The sequence below is a fragment of the Coffea arabica genome, chromosome 9c (genome assembly GCF_036785885.1).
Source record: "Coffea arabica cultivar ET-39 chromosome 9c, Coffea Arabica ET-39 HiFi, whole genome shotgun sequence".
Classification (NCBI taxonomy): Eukaryota; Viridiplantae; Streptophyta; class Magnoliopsida; order Gentianales; family Rubiaceae; genus Coffea; species Coffea arabica.
This window is the reverse complement of record NC_092326.1, coordinates 37,302,571-37,324,319: the sequence shown is the minus strand read 5'-3', so window position 1 is coordinate 37,324,319 and position 21,749 is coordinate 37,302,571. Positions and strand designations below refer to the sequence as shown.

Genomic DNA, 21,749 nt, shown 5'->3' with positions numbered 1-21,749 from the left:
GAGTTCCTTGTCCTCAGCATCCCTGTTCGTCTGAGTTCTCTGATTGGATTCTCAAATCTTCATTTTTCGTATTAACCGAAATTTACACCACCGAAAGCTAGAAAAATTAAAAATTTACCTTTGAAATTTGGAAAAAAGGACCAATATTTTTTATCTACTGAATGCTGATAAAGTTATGATTTTCTATTGACTTCAAAATTAAAATATATTCATGCCAACGTTTTGGTTTCCAAAGTCTGAAATTGTATTTTATGTACACAGACGTGCACGCGTAACTTGCGCGTGCGTGTGTGTCTCTGTGTATCTAAGCGTTGACCCCAATGGAGGTCCTAACAGTTTTCGTTAGGATTGTATGGTCCAAAAGTCTAGTTGTTTAACAATTTGTTTCATTCTGAATATTGTAATGGTCCAACATTAACGCTAGCATTGATTGTCGATAAAATCGAGTAGTCCCTGTTTGGATTGCCATTTTCTGCCAGAAAATTACGTCATTTTTTGTGATCACATCTCTCTATTACTTTTTTTTTTCTCGCATACATCAAATCGTTATAGTAATTTTTTTATGAAAAATGACCGAAAATGCAATCCAAACGATGTCTGTGACACGACCATTTCTATGCATTAAATTTCTGGAAAAAATTAAGAGAGACAAAAGAAATCAGCAATCAGCGAAATCCCACAAAGATATACTGGGAAATGGAGATCTCTGAAACTTGGGAATCCATTATTTTTTTTTATCAGACTTTTGAAGTTAGTTAATTAAATCTAATCCCAAATTTAACCCCAAAAGCCGGAACTCTTGAGGCAAACTTGGGAATCCATTAGAGTAGAGGATTATTACTTCTTATTCCTCAACTTTGGGAATACCACTTGTTTCAATTGTTGTAATTATTAAGACTGATTGAATGGCATCTCCTCAACTTTGGGATAAATGTCAATTATACTGCAAATTCATAAGACTAAGAAAAAGGCACTCCATTTTTTTTTTTAATTGCAGTCCCACAATTTGTTTTATCATATAGTTCAATATATGAAAACTATATGATAAATATAATAGTAAAAATGCGATTAACAAAAATTAGTGTGTAAATAACATTTTCCTTTTTCTCTTTCCCTCTTGGAAACCACAACATGCATAGAAGCCTACATAAAGCGAGAAAATTAAACCAAAAATAATTGAACTATACAAATGCAGTGTCAGTGGTGGAGTCAGGATCTTTATTCAGAGGGTGCAATAACATTAATTTATATTTATAAGGCGTTGGTTTGTAGATTTCTAGAGCAACTAAATATTTGTAATAGTAAACCAAGGCTAGTTTGATTTTTGTTTTTTTTTTTAGGTCATCTAATGATATAAAATTATGCATAAGAATATAACTTATATATTCTAATTAACATACACAGTAGGCAAATAATTTGTACACAATTCAGGGAAGGGCTTTTAAAGTCTTCCTTGCTATTAAATTTAGCATTCGAATCCTATATCTGATAGTTGAAAAAGAAAAGTGTACGGGGAAGGATGGAAAAGTGTAAAAAATAAAAAAAAAATTGTACATAATTGAATTGTCAAATGAATATTTAGTTGACTAGTAATGTTCTGGAAAGCTTTTTTATATTGACAACAACAACAAAAAAAAAAAAGTTTCTAGAACATTACTTTTTTTTTTTACCTCAAGGGTAGAAACCCACACACACACATTTACACCCAGCAAACGCAGGAAGCATCGAGAAATCGGCCCAACAGAGCAATCTAATGGGGACCCACAGAGAAACCCTATCTAGTCAATTGGTGACAGGAAGGACTCCCCATGACCTTAAATCCAGAGTAAAGACGCCACGATCTAGAACATTACTAGATTCATCAATTTTAACCGCTTTAGAAATCACAAATAAAGAAGGCTTTTGCACAAAAGACGTTTGGAGCAATCCAGAGACCACCTAGCAAAGTCCGCTTTATGTTATCTTCTACTGTATGGCCCGTTGGTCCTTTTAGCCAGTATTTTATGATTTCATTTTTTTGTGAATTCTGAAACAAGAACAAACGAACTGTCTCTGCTGACAGCGTTACCACCCAGTGCTTGACGCCCGCTCTTGGCAATTCCTTAACCTCTTTTGTCTTAGGATTATGTGTTCGACATTAGCCATTTGACATTACCGGTACCAAACTGTTCCCAAGATAATTTGGCCTATTCACTGTTTAATGCTCTCTCTCGAGGCATCATCGCCTTGTCCATTTGTAGATGTAACGGGACTTGTAAACTTGTGTTAGAGTAGAATGCGATGAATGATGGGCTCTTCTCTCTTGCATCGGTGAGAATATCCCATCACGTTAAAACTCAATGCCATTCATAAAATATCTCATCGCTTTTGGTAGCTGTAAATAAATTTCGTATTAAATTGATTAAGTGTTATCTTCTGATTAATCATTACAAATTTTGTTACAATTCTGACTCATTTTTCATCGTTTAAATGTTGTGTAAATTGAATGTCAAAGTATTTTGAAAAGAATCTTATTTTTTTGGGAAAATGACATGTTTTATCCTTCACATTTCGCAACTATATTGTTTTCGTCCATCACTTTTAAAATGAAACAAATTCGTCCCTGACATTTAAAAATTTAAAGCTATTATATCCCTGAACCTAATTTTCAATCTGAATCAAACCATTCAATAACCCAGTAATAAATTTCGAAAATAGAATTGATAGATCACTCAGTCAATTTCATCATATTCACATGACATTTAGTAATTCAAAAAAAAAATATAAATTATAACATAAAAGGCCATTCTTTGTCTTGGAATAGTAGAGTTTTTTTTGGGTAAATTTTTTCATACACCGTTAGTATATCCGCTTGCGAATCTATATGTGTATCATAAATATAAAATTTGGTGTTTAAATTTAAATTAAAATGATATTGCGGTACATAAAACCGTCAGTGTATACAATGATAATGTAGGAAAGATTAATCTTTCTTTTTTATATGTTATAATTTTTTATTTTTTATTTTTGGGTTCATTAAATTTTACATGAATATCATGTTGAATTTACTAAGTGATCTACCAATTACACCCCTAAAATTTCTAATCAAGTTGATTGGTGGTTTGATTCAGATTGAAATTTGGGTTCAGGGATGTAAGAACTTCAGTTTTTAAATGTCAAGGACGAAATTGCTTCGTTTTAAAAGTGAGGGATGAAAAGAATATTTTTGTGAAATGTAAAAGATGAAACCGATCATTTTCCCTATTTTTTTAGTATGTTGATTCAAAGAATAAAAAGAAAAAGAATGACACAATCAAAAAAAAAAATTTTTAAGTTTCGTTTGGATTGAGGAATTTGATGAAAGATTTAAAATCCATTGAAGTGGCTCGAGTTGTTTGGATTTCTTAAGAGCAATTTGGATTTATAATTCATCAATTATCAAATTACTGTTTAAACACTGCAATAATTTGTGACTTATAAATTCAAATATCTTCTAAATAATATAAACAATTAAAAGAATCTAAGAGAATTTCAAATCTTTCGTCAAATCCCTCGATCCAAACGCAATCTTATGGAGTTATCAAATTTTAGATATAAATAAATAGAAGGAACAATAGAGATGATCTTAACCGGAAAATAATGAGCTCAAAGGCCAAAGTCCAGATAAAGATGTCAGTGTAATGCCATTCTTTTCTCTCTTTTTTTCCCTCTAGTTATTTTTAGGCAAACATTTAAGTACCGACAAAACTCGCATGACATGGTAAAAGAAGAAAAGAAGTGAAAGATCTCTAAAATGAGAACAATCGTTTGACGAAAAGCCTTCTCATGCCAACACTTGTTCTTGACTTGAAGAAAGATTCCAATCCTCAGAAGGATATTGGCATAACAATCAATCAGGCAAAGTCAGAGAAACTGCAGGCCATTTATGAAGTTGGTTGCGTGAACGTATCTAGAATGCGTGCAGTGCAAAACATGGGGCCGGGAAAATGTCAATGAAATGGAACCATCATGTCTTGATATGTCAAAATTAACATTTTGATGAATTTAGCAGCCTGATCAATATGAATACCAAGAAGAAGAAGAAGAAGAGAGAAAAGAGAACAACAGCCAACATCGACAACACCAGGAAATTCTCTCCAAGAAGGTAGTCTAGTTAGGATTTTATCATCATCAGTCAGTAGAAATTTTATCATTGAGCATCAATTCAATTGAATTAGGATTTCACAGCAACCAAGTGGAACCATTTGGATTCCGTTCTTGCTAGAACATAATGGATATCCCCCAAATTGAATTTTAGTGCTCGAACTCTACTTATGTATCTATTCATGTATCCATGTATAGCAGTTTGCTCTTCTGATATGGGACGGGGTATCACATCTAATCTATTCCAAGTAGATCTTATATAACCATTTCCTCACTTGGTGTATTTATGCATTAAGGACATTGTCCCTTTTACATTGCGGTTTGAACTTGTGAACCACGTCAACATGAAAGTTTCTTTGGAGTTATCTTTTAATGACGCTAAGATTTCCTATATCAATGTCGGTCACTTGAAAGGTGATCCTAATTAAGTCCTTTGAATTGTTCAAAGGCCAACCAACAGCGGCTGTCTGTCGAATTCGATAGTTATGACACTATATATACATACATATATTTTTTATGTAAACTTTCATGCATTTATTGAGCACAAAAGAGAGAGTGTGCAAAGGAATTAAATCCAAATACATCATAACAACTTACAAAGAATTCATCTAAAGCAACTATGAGAAAGTCCAAGTTCCATCACCAAATCCCAGTTTTCTTTGTTTCGTGGGATTTTCTTCCATCCAGCAATTGTAATCTTCATAGCCTCCAAAACATTATTCACAAGTCTTGTAGCATCTGCAGGAGTTTATGTTATGAATCACTTTAATTATCAGCAGTCATCATTTCATTGATTAATCTTTTATTTTGTTATCAAGCAATCAGTTTTCTTTCGAACATTATTGGATATGCATTCCCTCAAAAAAAAAAAAACATTGGATATGTACAAACATTTTAGCTCGAATTCTTTAATCCCAAAAAATGCACTACCATAGGAAACAGAGAAAAAAAGAAAGACAGGAGAGTGAAATGAACTGGGGCGTAAAACATCAACAGATGTAATTAATGCGTGTAGGGGTTCTGTAGGATTTCGAACTTCCTAGAGTCAGTCCAATAAAAAAGAAAGACAGGAGAGTGAAATGAACTGGGGCGTAAAACATCAACAGATGTAATTAATGCGTGTAGGGGTTCTGTAGGATTTCGAACTTCCTAGAGTCAGTCCAATTTTATTTGGTCAGTGACATTTAATCATGCACCAACTAGGGGTGGCAATTCGGGTCCAAATCAGGTTGGCGGGTCGGGTCTGACCCGATCCGTCAGAAAATTTGTTGATCCAAACCCGACCCGCCAACCCATGACGGGTCAGGTATACTGACCCGAATCCGAAAATTTCAGGTTGCCGAGTTGGCGGGTCGATCCGAAATGACCCGAAACTTAATTTTAATTTATTAATTTATCACTGTAATTTCTAATAAAATTAATTTCTCACAAAACTAATTACATAATCAAGTAATAAAAATTTAAATAAATAATTCCAAACCAAATCTAAAATAAATTAAACACCGTAAAAGTGTTTTATCCCAAACAAAATATAAAATAAATTAAAACAGTATAAAAGTAAAAAATAATATAATATATTATTTATCCAAATATAATAATTTTAACTTCACACAAATTAAATAAATTCATTTAGGATTAAGTAATTAATGCCTTTGAAAAAAAGAATAACTTAGTTTAGTTAGATAAAATTATTTTTATGTTTATTAAATTATTTTTAATTCGTAAACGGGTCATATCGGGTCATATCAGGTCACCACAGGTTGACCCGAAATCGACATGTTTTCTTTTCGGGTTCATCGGGTTCAACCCGATTCTGACCCGAATTCCCGAAACCTCAATCCAAACCCATTAATTTCGTGTTAGGTTCGTGTCGTGTTTTCAGGTCGTGTCGAAAATTGCCACCCCTAGCACCAACCATCACTCTTCAATATTTTGGCTGATATTACAAAATAATATCATTTTGATTAATTTATGTAACTTTGCCGTTGGGGTTAATGCAACATCTTATGGTGTAAGAAGTTTTATACACCATAATATTTAGGGATAATTTTAGAAACCTCCCTTGAGGTTTCTAACGATTTCATTTAGATCCTCAATGGCTTCAAATATTACAGTTTCCTCTCCTATTTTGAATTTTCATGTAACAAAGTCAGTCCATATATCTCAAAAAACTGATATAAAAGGCTGAAAAATATTATTTTTTTCCACACTACCATTGCATACTAACATAATGGATTAAACTGAGAAAAAGAAGGACAAGAAAAATGTAATAAAAAGGAAATGAATTCATCTTACAAAATTATTTTGGGTTAATATCACAACAAAATCATTAAGAGAATTAAATATCTAAAACTTCATGCAAAGAAATACTTAAAGAAAAATATCAAAATTTTCTTTTCTAATTCAGATACTAATTTTTCGATGCTGTTGAGTTTGATAATATGACATACAAAGGGAAAAAGTGTGATAATATCGCCTACTTTACTATTGCTAACAGGGAATACGCCCATTCTTTTTCTCTCTTACAATTTCAAACCCTTTTTAAAGTTGTATTTCAAGCATCAAGTTTAGATTTTAATTCTTCCAATGGTTTAGATAAAATACATATATATATATATATATATATATATATATATATATATATATATATATATTAATGCGATGAGTAATTTTTCAAGATAAATGTTGATCATTTTTTAATGAATTGCCTTATTATTATTATTTTTTAGATTGGTTGTATCCAATGAAAGTACATTTTAGCATTTTATATGAATGCTTCATAGACATTGTTATATTAAAACTCAAAATAGGGTATAGTACTTGAAACCTTGGGAGTGCCAAGTGAAATTATCAAAAAACTTAGGGGGAGGTTTCTAAAATTATCCTTAATTCTTAAACATTTGTTCCTTTGCATGCAAAACAGAATAATACAACATCATACACATTAATTTATATAAAATCCGCCGTTGAGAATACACTAATCACATGGCGTAAGAAGTTACTCATGTTTTGATCCCTTCCTCTTGCATTTAATACTCACATTAGTGATATATATAAGACTCCATCGCCTTGTTAATTTGTCTGGTCGAACTTGCCTTCAAATCTTATCTGAAGTTGCACCCCAATTTCTTGGGTATGTCACTAAACCTCCCCTCTTAACTTTTGGAAAACACCACAGCCCTAATTTTTTCGAGTAAAAAATTCATAAGCTTTGATCCCAAATTGCCAACCAAAAGACAAGTTAGACACTTAAAATTTGGAATCGAGGGACTCAAGTTTTTGGATTTTAAAGAAAGGAGTTACTGAGAATGAAGCTACAATGCGTGAAAGTTGTAGAAAAGTGTAACTTGAATTACGATCTAGAAGTACATATTTTCTTCTCTATGCACAGAATTATGTACGTGAAATTTAGGGGAGGGCTATTAGAGTTCTTCTCGCTGTCAAATTTAAGATTTGAATTCTATACTTGACAGTTGGAGATGGAAAGGGTATGAAAAAGATGGGAGGATAAAATAAATAAATAAATACACACATATATATATATAGGCGGAATTCTTTGACATTGTGCCTGATTAATGTGCTAAGCTTATTGTATCCTAGACAATGCACGACAGAAAATTTCCTTCATTAATCGTCTAGTATGACAACAACAACAAAAAAAAAAAAAAAATTTAGTAGGACAACAAAATTGTCCCTTCCCTCTATTGGGATAGCTTGGTAGGAAATTGCATACCCGTGGTTGGGTGGCATTTAAAGTAGTTGCTCCTCTTTTTATATGTATAATTATCTTAATTTTTGGAGTTAATCATAATTTCTGCCCCTAAACTATGAGTGATTATCATCTTTCGTGCTAAACCAGGAACAACCTCAAAATTTTATTTTCTTGTAAAGTATGCTCAAATTTAGCTGGCCATTTCACTATGAAAACGATAATCACCTTATTGAGTAAATGAACAAAATTTTCGAAGTTTCTAAAATCAACTCACAACTTATGACACGTTATTTTTACCTAACATTCTATATATATGTACCTCTCAATAGAAAAAACAAAATATTGCATTGAACTCATTGAGACAAAGAATAGAAGTCGTTAGGTTGCTAACCACGGAAAGGATAATTTATGCAGTTCACAATATAAAGGGTTCTTTTGATGTTTTTTCACCGGTGAAAGAACTGCTAAAATTTGACATATTTATTCAAGTTACCGGACTACCATGAATGAAAGACACAAAAATTGTAACTAGAAACTATGATACTACAACTGATATCTAACAGTTTGTTTAGGAATGCAAGTGCAAATAATCCCCGTCGCGGTTATTCAATGGGGAAAATCGTTCAAAACGTCCATCACATTTTACAAGATGACTTTTTTCGTCCCTCACTTTTATAAGTGTAATTTGACGTCCCTTACAAATTTACATTGATCAAATTTGGTCCCTACCTAGGTTTCCGACTAATTTTTTGCCGGAATCCACCACGTGACTTGCATGTGATCATTTTTTAAGGGCAAAATTGTCAAATCAAATTTTTACATAATCTGATTCATAGTCCCTCACGTTTCACAAAATGAATTTTTTCATCCCTCACAATTTTCAAAATGAATTTTTTCATCCCTCATTGATCATGTGTATGAAATAGCTTTTTTCTATAAACTTACGTATATGTATATTTGATTTTACCTAAACAGTATGAATAACATGTAATTTATTTCCATTGGATTTTATCTAAACATGCTAATCATAGTTATACACATCCTATTCAATAGATATATATAGGGGTTTAAAACTAATAATTTTGTTTGAAACCCATGTATATATTTATATGATTTCACCATTTGAACTTATTCAATATTTGTGACATTTCTCTTTTGGTAATAATTTATTTATTAAGTTGTATAATAAGATCATCTAATTAATGGGTCCTAACTCAAATTCTATAATTGTGCTAACAAATTTCAATTTAAATCTGAAATTTCTACTCGACACATTTAAGACCAACAGTTGAACTACTTGCCTTGTGATTGTTTTAAAATTTGAAAGTGCTAATCATTTATTTCTTTTTGTCATACTTTTCTTTTGTTTACTTTTTCTGTCCAAATTTAATTCGATATAAACACTCGATAATATTTAGGATTAAACGTTTTCTTTATTTTCAATTTTTGAGTAAAAGAAAATGAATATAAGTGAAAAACTAACAAATTTTTTAAACCCATGTGTATGTCTATTTGATTTCACTTGAGTAGTACGAATAGTATGTAATATATCTCTATTTGATTTCACATGCTATTCGTACTGTTCAGGTGAAATCAAATAGATATACACATGGATTTAAAAAAATTATTCACATACATAATCAATAAAAGATGAAAAAATTCATTTTGAAAAATGCGAAGGATGAAAAAGTTCATTTGTGAAATGTAAGGGTTATGAAATGTGAGAGATTATGAATCAAATTATATAAAATTTGATTTGACAATTTTGCCCTTAAAATATGATCACATGCAAGGCACGTGGTGAATTCCGACCAAAATCTAGTCGGAAACGTAAGTGGGGATGAAATTTGACCAATGTGAATTTGTAAGGGACGTCAAATTACATTTTTAAAAGTGAGGGACGAAAAAAGTTATTTTATAAAATGTGAGGGACGTCTTGAACGATTTTCCCTATTCAATACTGAAAATTAGAAAAGAAGAGAATAAGGTGAAGAAAAAGGAAGAAAGACAGTACATGAATAATCGATTATTCACAAAAGGCAAAATCATAGATCACCGTTTGTAACTTCTTAAGCACTACACTATGATTGATGTAGTTACTGCATACTACAACAAATGTTTCTTTATTTTCCATGAACTTACTGATCCTGGAAAGGATCGTATGCTTTTGCAACCAGGCACAGGGCATTTTTCCTGGCTATATCTATTCCAAAAACCTCATCCATGTCCAAGTCCTTGGGGTTCATCTCATCAGGAAGTTTCCAGTCAAAGTGGTAAAGTAAATGAGCTAGCATGAGCTCCACAGTGGCTAAACCTAGCGTACTTCCTGGGCATAGTCTCCTTCCTGACCCAAACGGGATATAGTCACAATGGGTTCCAAGATAATTAACTGATTTTTGCTCGAATCTCTCAGGCATGAAATTTTCTGGGTCGCCCCAGTTTTTAGGATCTCTCCCTATTGCCCAGATATTGATTAAGACGCGGGCTTTCTCCGGTATGATATATCCATTTACCTCACAATTTTCTGTAGTTGCTCTTGGGATAAAAGCAGCAGCTGGATGAAGCCTCAGAGTTTCTTTTACCACCATCTTCAAGTATTTCAAGTTCTGGACGTCATCCTCATCGATCGTTTTCTTACCCTTGCAAACTCGTCGTAGTTCTTCTTGTGCCTTGGTCAAAATCCCTGGATGCCTCATTAATTCTGACATTGCCCATTCAATTATAACAGATGATGCGTCCAATCCAGCAGCGAAGATATCCTGCAAATTTAAATGATATGCACTGCTTACTTCTCCAAATTTATCCTCTATGAGAATAAAGTTTTGAACCTTGTGCTGAATATTGAAATACTCATTTGGTGACTTATTACCATTTCAGCAACCCTTTGGGTTGAACTGTTCAATATATTTTTTTGGTCCCCCAAAGGGATCAGTAGTTTATAATTTATGTTTTATTAGGGAAGGGGGCAAGGGACTAGATGCAATACAATACTTACCAAAAGGACACCTTTTATGTTTTCAGCTTTTATCGGAATCTGATATTTGCCACTCTCCTGTTGTTGTAGTAGCGCATCAATAAGATCTCCATCTCCCGACTCAGCGTTACCCATTTTCCCACTTGCGTGGTTCGCCTTATGCTGCTTGATAACATCCTCGAGAATTTCATCCAAGTAATCGTGCATCTTTAGCAACTTATGCTTCAATCCCGTAATGGCATGTAACAGTTTCAGGGATGGAAAGAAATCAGCTACGTTGATTCCAGCTGCAAAAGCAATTGCTGTCTTCAAATTCTGAATCGTGGTTTCCTGATCCTTGTACACTGTACCAAATGCTGCTCCACAGATCATCGAACTTACGTGGGCAAAAATCTTGTCCGACAAATTTATTGCTACTCCCTCAGAAGACCGAATCGAGTTTGTAAGTTGGGAAATTTCATCTTGGAAAATAAATGTAAAGGAGCGCACTTTCTTTTCACTGAAAAACTCCATCATGCAAATCTTACGCATTTGCATCCAATAATCGCTGTAAGGAGCAAAGATCAAATCTTGATGGTCATACCAGATGATTTTGCTGGCTAGAGTATGGGGCCTTGCAGCAAAAGCAGGATCACGAGACACCAAAATCTCCTTGGCCATGTCGGGTGATGATATAACCACAACAGGAACTTCACCAAGCTGAAGGTGCATGAGTGGCCCGTATTTTGCAGCCAAATCTCTAAGAACATGGTGGGGAAGTCCACCAACTAAGTTGTGCAGGTTTCCAATGAGAGGCAGCTTTGGCGGGCCCGGTGGAAGCTTTGGAGTTGTATCAGTAGGCGTTTTTGTTCTCTTGGAAATCTTGAGTAATATAAGCAGGAAGGAGAACAGCAGGAAAATATTATGGAGGGAGCTCATGTTCATATCCAAGGGGAGAGGAATGAACAAAAGCTCCATTATACTATATCCTAGGAAATTGGGGTTAAGAGGATGAGGATATCCAAGTGGTGCTCAATTATCTGGATTCATTAAACGTTGTATTTATAGCTCGAGAATGATTTCTTGTGGTGCACATTGAAAAACATTTGGTTTTTAAAATGAATGCGTTTGGATAGGAGATTATTTGAAATATTATATGAAATAATTATTGTAGAACTTTTTCTGATATAATACATGCGAAATAAAAAGGTGATGAAAAAATAAAAAAACTATTTTAAAAACATATTTGTTGATGCAGCAAATTTTTTTTTTTTTGCAAATATTGTCCATCCGAACACACCTATTGCTGTTTTATTTGTGTGTTTATCTTCAAGCATCCAAGATGCACCATTGCATACTCATCCGATCGTTAAGGTTGGAATTTTGACGTATGTATATTTATTTAGTCTTGTTTGATTTGGTTGTATTTGGTGTAAACTAAGGTAGCGTTTGATAAAACTGAAGTTTAAAAATTGAAATATGATACATTTAAATATATTTCATATTAAGTGATCAGTGAGTAAATAACTCATCATTTATTTTTTGGAGCAAGTTTTACTTAAAAATTCAGTACCATTTAATTAATTCAGATATTCAATTTTTTGTTATCAAACGCGTCCAAATATGTTAAGATTTGAATCCATTCCATTAAGTTTAATTGCTAAATTGAATTATCAATAGGGTCTAAGTGTGAACTCTTTATTACTCAATCACTAAAAATTTAGTGACATAATTTAAAAAAAAGAATTAATTATCCGCCAGTGCATAAGAATCCAAGTATGCAACACATGACAAAAGCACCATTTTATGACCTCTCAATTATTAAAAGGGAAAAGAGTCCCAATGGCCCTCTAACTCTTACTCAGGTAAAGTTTTGGCCCTCCAACAATTAAAGAAACGGTTTTGGCCCTCGATCGAACAAAATGGCATATTTGTGGCCCTTCTGTCAAATCCAGCAGTTAACTATGACAGAAAGTTTCATCTCGTGAGATGCGCGCACAAATATGAAGGGCACTATAGTCTCTTAAGAATGGTTGACCAAACAAAGAGAGAGTAAAAAGATAGTTTCTTCTCTTACCTTAAGTTAGAGCAACAAAGTCTGCAGCAATTCAAAGTTGGAGCTGAAAATGCGAAGAATGAGCAGTTCCCCTCTACCGGTGTGCAGATGTGAGAAAGAGACTAGAGTGATTACTTCATGGACTTCAAAAAATCTTGGACGAAGGTTTGCTGTGTGCGCTGAAGGTTGCTGCGGATATTGGGCATGGATCGATGAGGAGATGTGCCGACGGGCTACAGAAATTATACCTGGCCTTCTTCGAAAGATTAATGCAACTGAAAAGGACAGAGATGAATATGAAGAAATAGCAAGAAGAAATGAAAGAAAGGTAACAAAATTGAAGGAAAAAGTTAAAGAATTAGAGAAAGACATTCGCAGCAAAAAATGGGTTAATAAGTTGCTAGGGAAATTGCTTTTTGTAACATGGATATTGATTTTTTTAATTTTGATGAGTTGGGGCCAAAAAAAGGGAAACCTTGTCAGTTTTCGACAAATACAAGGTGCTTGCAAACACCTGGCCCTTACCAAGTTGAAGTTTGCAGGGGAAGAAGATGATCCAAATTGTTCCTTTTAATGTAAATTTTTGATTTGTAGTTGTATGATGTATTCGCAAACCTTGTAATCAAATCTGTGTTTGTGCTGGTTCTAATGAAATATCTGCTCATCTCTTTTTATTAAATAAAAGTGTTGAAGTTCATTTGTTCGACTCAATGAATTGGTTTGGTATTGTGCTTAGAAAGAAGGCATAATAATGGTGTAAGAAGGAGTACATAAAGCCATAATGTATACATCATATTAATCACTTGTCAATGAGTATCAAAAGGAACTGCTATAATACAAAGCAGAATCAGCATGTTACCAACAAGCAACTGCTAGACAAAAAAAACAGAGAAGAACTACTAGACACAAAATGAATTGTCATCATCAGTTTACACAGGATAAGACAAAAAGAGTTTGTCAAACAGAAATAAGTCTATCATGGCTGAGTTCCTCTTCCAGTGGCTGTTCCTCTCATTTCTCTTTCACCTTGTCTTCCTCTTCCTCTTCCTCTTGCTCTGCCTCTGCCTCTTCCACTCCATCTCCCCCTCCAGTTTCCAACTGTGAATGGGGGTTCTTTACCCAAATAAGCATAGTTTGCATTGATAGCTCCTTTTTCGGCATCAGTAAGTAGTTTTGTAGCTGAGTTTTTTCTTTGCTGCGAATGATGATGTTGTTGGCTCTGTTGTAGATGTTGCTGTCCAGTTTCATCGTTAGCCTGTTGCATTTGTTGTTGCACATTTTGAAAAGACTGACCTGGTTCCTTATTCTTATCAAAATTGTACATGACACAAATAAGTACATGACGGATGTAAAATAGTGAAAAATTAATAGCAATTGCATGCACTTACTGTCCTCTCTTTTTCTACTGATTGCTGCCTCTGCTGATTACTCGGTTGAGCTTCGGATGACTGGTTAGAACCTTGTTGTGCTTCTTCATTGGAAAGCTTCTTGCACGTAGCTGCATTATGACCAATCTCACCGCATTTTCTACAATGAATGACAACTCTCCTCCTCAACCTTCTACCATGATCTCTCCCCTCAGTCACATCCCTTCTCCTAGCCGTTTTAGGCCTACCAGGTTGAGTAACTGGTATTGGTGGATCCAGCACAGGCATGGTGGATGAGGGCCAATGATCCTCGCCACTAATTGGCTACAAAACATTCTCATAAATCTGGAAGAAGAGGCCTCTGCTATAAAAACGATCTAGATAAGAGTAAGGATCCTCTTCTCGCATGAAGATAGCAGCAATTGTATGACAGCAGGGAATTCCACTAACCTCCCATAATCTGCAAGTACAATATTTTTTTTGCATATCTACTGCAAATTGGGCCCCTCTTGGACCTTTGACTTGATAGCCATGCAGTGCATTCCAAATGGGCATCCACCGACTTGAATGCTTGACTCTAGTCTGAACAATCTCATTAATTAAAGGTCCAGTGGAGCCCTTGCATTTCTCCATTGCAGCGCATCTTCTTTGGATCCTCTCCATAAAATATTCCCTTATAATTTCCAACATTGTGATGATAGGTTGGTCCCTTGCATCTTTAATGTGGGCATTGAAGGACTCGCATAGGTTATTCACTATCATATCACTCTTGACGTGAGTTGGAAAATATGCTTTGCACCAATGTCGAGGATGAGGAGCTTTTTTGACCCATTCATATGCATCCTTATCAAAAGTTTGAAGTTCTTCCATAGCTTTGTCGTACATTTTCACTGTTGTGCAACATGCTATGTTCCATATCCTGTCTTTAAGAGCCAAACCAGGATGTTTTTTTTTGAAATTGCGATACATATGTTGGACACAGTACCTGTTTTTACAAAGTTATTTAAGTCATTGTTAAACAATTGCAAAACTTCAGTGGAAAAAAAAAACTTGATAAAAATTTCTTAGTTTTAAAGGAAAACAAAATACCTGTGCTCACATCCAGGCAGAACTTCACTAAGTGCCCTGTCTAGCCCCTAAAATGAAATCATGATATAGACTGTTAGTTTCTACCATCATTTGAATCAAATGTTGAATTTCAAAGTTTTATATCATACCTTTTGCTGATCTGATATAAAGGTATAGTGGCACTGATTTTCGATTTCCAAGTCCTCACTTAAATATTTGAGAAACCAAGTCCACTGCTCAATTGCTTCTCTCTCCACAACAGCCCAGGTAATAGGCCACCATCCATTATTCGGGTCTGCAGCAATGGCAGTTAGTAACTGTCCTCTATAAACCCCCTTTAGATGGCAACCATCTAGGCCTATTATTGGCCTACGGCCATTCTTGAATCCCTTCTTCAATGGGTCTAAACAGCAGTATAACCTCATGAATTTAGGATTACCCCCTGATCCTCTAAATGGAGTAAACATTATTTCCATTGTACTCCCTTCATGTGTCTTCTTTATCTCAGCACAATACTCCCAAAGTTTCTTATATTGTGCTTCGGCCGACCCCTATATCATTTTCAGAGCCAATTTTCTCGCATTAGAAGCCACCCATTTCGAAATTTGGGTTTGGTACTCCTCATGCACTATTTGCCTAATCTCCCGAGTTGGCATGCAAGTATTGGATCTAATTCTCTCCATATATCTATTTGACAACCAATTGGCCTTCAAATTTTTATTTTTCCAGGCATGATTACAGTTTTCATGCTTGTCATACATTGTCTTCACCACCAAATTTGTTGTGCCAAGTGCCTTTTCAACTGATGCAAACACATACCATGGACATGGATCTTTACACCTGGCTCTCACCCTCTTTGGTTCATTCTTCTTTGTGTACACTAGTTTTTCCATCTTAATTCCATATTCTTGGATAGCAGCTTTGAATTGGGTTCTTGATTCGAATTTCAAACCCAACTCAAACCTTGTATCAATCCTAAATTTTTCCCAAGAAAAATCTTTATACCTACCAGCATACTGGTCAGGTTCTTCATCTTCCTCTGATGAACCAACATCACTTCTTAGATGATCTGGGATTGTATCTTCTGCCAATGCATCTGCTTCAGGTATAGAATCTCTGGTCTGCTGCTGCTGTTTTGTTTTTCTTCTTCGCCTTACTTGTTTTTTTTCTGTTGTGCTTGCTGTTGTTCTGAGGACTATTGTGTTTCAGGTTGTTGAGTAGTAGCCTGTTCAGTAGTAGCCAGCTCAGTTGCAGCCTGCTCAGTTGCTTCTTCTTCATGCTGTGAAGGTCCTCCACTTTGCACCTCTTCTAATATGCTTCTACACTGTGTTGGCTGCAATGTCAAATCACCAAGAAGATCCTCATCTCTACAGTATTCTACATCACCACTGAATCTGTCACATTCATTTTCTGATCCAGAATTTTCATCATCTCCTCCATTTCCTTTATCTTCATTAGCCTGTTCACACCTCAATCCTTCTTGTGCTGCATCTCCTCCCTGCTGTGAAGGTCCTCCAATTGAAGAACCTACATGCTGCTGCTCAGGTTGCTGCTCAAGTTGCTGCTCACTTAAGGACCCTTCATGTTGCTCAGTTTGCTGCTCAAGTTGCTGCTCAGGTTGCTGCTCAAGTTGCTGCTCACTTAAGGACCCTTCCTGTTGCTCAGTTTGCTGCTCAAGTTGCTGCTCTTGTTGCTGCTCACTTGAGGACCCTTCATGTTCCTGTTGTGCATCACCACTTTGCTCACCAATGTGCTGGCTCTTTGCTGTTCTTCTACTTCGACTCTGTCCTCCAGTTGACTCTCTAATGAACAGCCTCTTCTTAGGAACTAGGTGAGAAAAAGATTCTTCTACTACACTATCCTCCTCATCCAACTCTTCTATCAAAACACCACTTTTCTTCTTCTCTGCTGGTTGGATCACTATGGGAGACTTGCAACTATTAATTTTTTCAGCTGTTAGATGGTTGCAATAGACTTCCATTACCTTGTACTTATAAGTCCAACCACAAAACTTGATAATGTCATCATCTGTACATAACTCTCTTAAACCATTTCTTAGATCCTTATTTGGTTCAAGGTAGTAGTACATTATGGCAGCGTTACGATGTCCCATTTTCCCTACCATTTTATTTAGTTCAATGGTTAACATTCTTTCGGCATTACAAACATCTACATAGTCCACCTCTCCATTAGCATACCAGACATACTGTTCCCACATAATTCTACCCCCATGATGCATCCGAATAGTAAACCATTCAGAATCAGTCTCTACAATAGCAATTAGGATAAAACAGTCAACAAAAAACAAACAGAGGCTGACAAATGAAATACTAAATTGGTCAGTATTCGGCAAAAAAAAAAGATCATAAACAAATAAAGTGTCCCTTTTCAGCCATTAAAATACATCACTTTCAAAATAACCTCCTTTGTCCGACATTATCAATTTACAACAAACAAAATAGGACCACAAACTGGACCACTTAGCCTCCCAACATCACCATTACCCAAACATATACACAAATAAGTCCCATTACACATGCATATACTAAACAAATAAGTTCCAGTACACATTGCCCAAACATATAAACAAATCTTAAACCCAAAAAGGTTAGTAAACAACAATTTCAATTACCGTAAACAAGGTACAGATCAAAGTAGTCATCCTTCCTCCTTATTCGCCACTTCATTTCTGCCTTTACAACCCCTCCCACGCCGGCAATTACCACTTTCGCTGCAGCGTCCGAATTGAACACTCTGATTTAACTCGCACTAGGGTTTTACAGCAAAGGGGGTGAAATTGTTGGAAGGAAAATGGTTGGTGAAACTGTTTTTACTCTGTCTTGGCCAAGAGACTATAGTGCCCTTCATATTTGTGCGCGCATCTCACGAGATGAAGCTCTCCCGTCATAGTTAACTGCTGGATTTGACAGAAAGGCCACGAATATGCCATTTTGTTAGATCGAGGGCCAAAACCATTTCTTTAATTGTTGGAGGGCCAAAACTTTACCTGAGTAAGAGTTAGAGGGCCATTGGGACTCTTTTCCCTTATTAAAATAAACGGTCATAGTATGCCCATAGAAGTCTCCACTTTTTGGGAAGGATGCTGGATGAAATCTGTATCCTTATATTATATAATAATGAGTTGTAGTTAAAGGTTGTATTTGAATTTCAACTGCAAGGTTAGAGAAAGTTTGGGAATATAAGAATATTTGGAGTATCGTTAGAGCATTGGGTAAAAGTCATAACAGTTTTAAATTTGTTGTAATCACTGAGATGACCTTTTAGACATTTAAGGTTGAGAGAAGTTTAGAAATATGAGAATGTTTGGACTATGATTGGGTACAAGTCATTCTAGCTCTCATTTTGTTGTAATTACTCAATTGTTGCTTTCATAATTAAAGGTAAGTGTAATCGTTTAGTGATTGAATTAATATCTCGTTATTTTTGAGTAACAGTTTTTGATTGTTACGCAGACGTGTTCTAATGGCTACTTCTCTACTTTCTTCCATTAGATTCTTTTCATCTTCTATATATATGTAAATATTGGTATCCGCCACAAAAAATTCTACAATAGATTAAATGCAAAGCCATTTGTTATAAAAACTATAAATTTTAGCAACCGCAAAGCATATAATCTACAGCCGAAACTTATGAAACTAGGCACAAAGGAGCTATACTCCTTTACTATAGAATGCTACCCTACATGATGGAATGGAACTTACGGCATGTGTTTTGGGATTCTTTTCCTACTAACTTTACTTTTCCCGCCTATTGAATAACTTGGACATGAAGTACTAGACTGATCTGAATATCCTTTATTGATATATGAGTTGCTGAGAAAACCTTTTAAAAAATTAGGTGAAATCCTTGTTGGTTTCCATCTTAATATCAACTGCAAGGTTGGGAAAAGTTTGGGAATATGAGAATATTTGGAGTATTGTTAGAGCTTTAGGTACAAGTCATATCAGTTTTGAATTTGTTGTAATCACTGAGATGACCTTTTAGACATTTAAGGTTAAGAGAAGTTTAGAAATATGAGAATGTTTGGGCTATGATTGGAGCATTGGGTACTAGTCATTCTAACTCTCATTTTATTGTAATTACTTAAATGTTGTTTTCATAATTAAATGTAAGAGTAATGCCTTTTTTGCCGTTTAGTGATTGAATTAATATCTCATTATTTTTGAGTAACAGCTTTCGACTGTTACGCAGACTTGTTCTAATGACTACTTCTCTACCTTCTTCCGTTAGATTCTCTTCATCTTTTATATATATATATATATATATATATATATATATATATTGGTATCCGCTACAAAAAATTTCTACGATAGATTAAATGCAAAGCAGTTTGTTATAAAAACCTATAAATTTTAGCAACCGCAAAGCATATAATCTACAGCCGAAACTTATGAAAATAGGCACAAAGGAGCTATACTCCTCTACTATAGAATGCTACCCTACATGATGGAATGTAACTTACGGTATGTGTTTTAGGATTCTTTTCCTACTAACTTTACCTTTCCTACCTATTGAATAACTTGGATGGGAAGTACTAGACTGATCTTAATATCCTTTATTGATATATGAGTTGCTGAGAAAACCTTTTAGAAAATTAGGTGAAATCCTTGTTGGTTACCATCTTAGTATCACGGTGAATGGTGAACGATTGCTTCATTGCTTCTGGATTTAGTATATCTTCATGAACTACATTTGCAGTTCATTCATAGTTCTATTTTAAAACATCAACTCAAATGATTCATTAAACAATGATGCCACAGTTTCATTAAGAGAAGTTTCATTAAACAATGATGCCACACGTTAACTCTTCGTCGTTTGAAAGTCTACAATTTAACTCTTTATAGTTGTAATCAAAGTGAACCGTTAAGTTTTCTGTTAGATTTAACGGTGAAATTTGGACGGTCAAAATTTTCAAATAAAATTATTATGAAATTACAAGATCACCCTTCAATTTAAAGTTAACATAATTTTCTAAATAAAATTTGAGGGCAAACTATATTGTAAGTCCCACAGACAACCAAGAGGGGGGGTGAATTGGTTGATTAAAATCTTAACCAAGTTTATGCACTTTTTCTTTAATGAAAATTTACCTTCCTTTTTAGTAATGATCAACCAAGTAAATTAGAAGACAATAGCAATATTAATCAGAGAAGCAAGTATAGATAAGCAATGAAGATTTTATTAAACAGAAATATAAAATAGAGAAACAAACCAAGTGTCTACCAAGCTTTACCCAAACTTGAAGACCAAACACTAGGAAGAGCACCTTCTCTTTGATGAACGAAGATCAACTAGATGTACAATGGAGGGAGCTCTTCCTCCTTGCCCTAAGCCTCACTTAGTCAAGCTAGGAAGTTTTACAATCACTCAGAAAACCCTCAACAAAGCTACACTAAAGATCCTTTCAACCACAAAAGAAATGCTCAACAGAAATTCACACCACTTTAATACAAATCTGCTTTGGAGACTATTTTCTAGCTAAAATATCTCTTGAGAACTTGTAAACAAAGTGAGCAAAAGTCCCTACTTCGTTCAGACCAGTTTGATTTTAAAGGGATCCAGAAATGGGCTTCATCAATGCTTCCAACGGATAGAAGGCAGCTGAAGAGTCAACTAGCCGTTGGGGCTGTCGGACGTCCGACGATCGAATCATCGTCCGAACCAATCGTCCGATGATAGCCAAGTTGAGGTTCGGACGTCCGATAAGTTCTTTGTCGTCCGACAGCACAGCGTCCGACCTTGGGCCGAGAGCTAGCAAGTTATCTTGGAATTTTTCGGACGTCCGATGCGGTTGATTAGCGTCCGATGGCAAGCGTCCGATCCTTCCGGACGTCCGATGCTTCCATGTGAGCGTCCGACGGTGCTTCCTTCCTGATGTTCTTTATCTTTTCGGACGTCCGACAGTTTCCTTTCGGCCGTCCGACCTGAATGTCCTGTTTTTGCTTCTCATTTTGATTGTTTTACATTTCATGACATATTTGAACCTGATTCTTGGATAGACAAAAAACACTTGTATTTGAGGAAGGTTAGACAAATATTTCAAAGTACCAAGAATGACAAACTAGACATACTTAAAAGACAATATCTTTGATCGAAAACAAAACAATGACTAAATTCATTCATATTATTCCAATCTTGTTTGCCACATCCAAAGCAACGTAGTCAGGAGATAAACGAACATATGCTTTCTTTGTTCCAACAGACCAGATCAAAGTGTTCACTTTCTTGGTCTGTATAAACAAACTTTTGTGATCATCAAAATCAAGAATAACATTCTCCCCCTTTTTGATGATGACAAAACAAAAGTTTGAAATGAAATTGATGATTGAGATGAAAACTCCCCCTGTCTTAGTGAAACCTAAAATTTAAAAATTTTGAAAAACTCCCCCTCACTTGGCTGCCCAACCGAGTTAAACAATTAAACATTAAACAATTTAGCATATCAGCCAA

At 34.9% G+C, this 21,749-nt stretch overlaps 3 protein-coding genes across 3 annotated transcripts; all 3 read right to left on the bottom strand.

Annotated features, from left to right (window-relative positions):
• Positions 1 to 9,972: 9,972 nt before the first annotated feature.
• Positions 9,973 to 10,422, bottom strand: LOC140014221 (premnaspirodiene oxygenase-like). The gene has a single exon (XM_072064649.1). The coding sequence runs from the start codon at positions 10,420 to 10,422 to the stop codon at positions 9,973 to 9,975; it is 450 nt and encodes a 149-aa protein (XP_071920750.1).
• A 658-nt stretch (positions 10,423 to 11,080) lies between these two features.
• Positions 11,081 to 11,765, bottom strand: LOC140014220 (premnaspirodiene oxygenase-like). Its single transcript, XM_072064648.1, has 2 exons — positions 11,190 to 11,765; positions 11,081 to 11,095 (listed from the first exon to the last, which is right to left on the bottom strand). The coding sequence occupies exons 1-2, from the start codon at positions 11,763 to 11,765 to the stop codon at positions 11,081 to 11,083; spliced, it is 591 nt and encodes a 196-aa protein (XP_071920749.1).
• A 2,769-nt stretch (positions 11,766 to 14,534) lies between these two features.
• On the bottom strand, positions 14,535 to 15,754 carry LOC140014219 (uncharacterized). The gene is made up of 3 exons (XM_072064647.1): positions 15,428 to 15,754; positions 15,300 to 15,346; positions 14,535 to 15,195 (listed from the first exon to the last, which is right to left on the bottom strand). The coding sequence occupies exons 1-3, from the start codon at positions 15,752 to 15,754 to the stop codon at positions 14,535 to 14,537; spliced, it is 1,035 nt and encodes a 344-aa protein (XP_071920748.1).
• Positions 15,755 to 21,749: the final 5,995 nt, after the last annotated feature.

Bases quoted from the DNA above. Each gene is read 5' to 3' on its own strand.
- LOC140014221 (XM_072064649.1), bottom strand. From the start codon at position 10,422: ATGGTGGTAAAAGAAACTCTGAGGCTTCATCCAGCTGCTGCTTTTATC.
- LOC140014220 (XM_072064648.1), bottom strand. From the start codon at position 11,765: ATGGAGCTTTTGTTCATTCCTCTCCCCTTGGATATGAACATGAGCTCC.
- LOC140014219 (XM_072064647.1), bottom strand. From the start codon at position 15,754: ATGGAAATAATGTTTACTCCATTTAGAGGATCAGGGGGTAATCCTAAA. The intron at 15,347-15,427 runs GTATGATATAAA...ATTTCATTTTAG, and splicing joins TTATATCAGATCAGCAAAAG to GGGCTAGACAGGGCACTTAG. The intron at 15,196-15,299 runs GTATTTTGTTTT...TTGTAAAAACAG, and splicing joins CTGCCTGGATGTGAGCACAG to GTACTGTGTCCAACATATGT.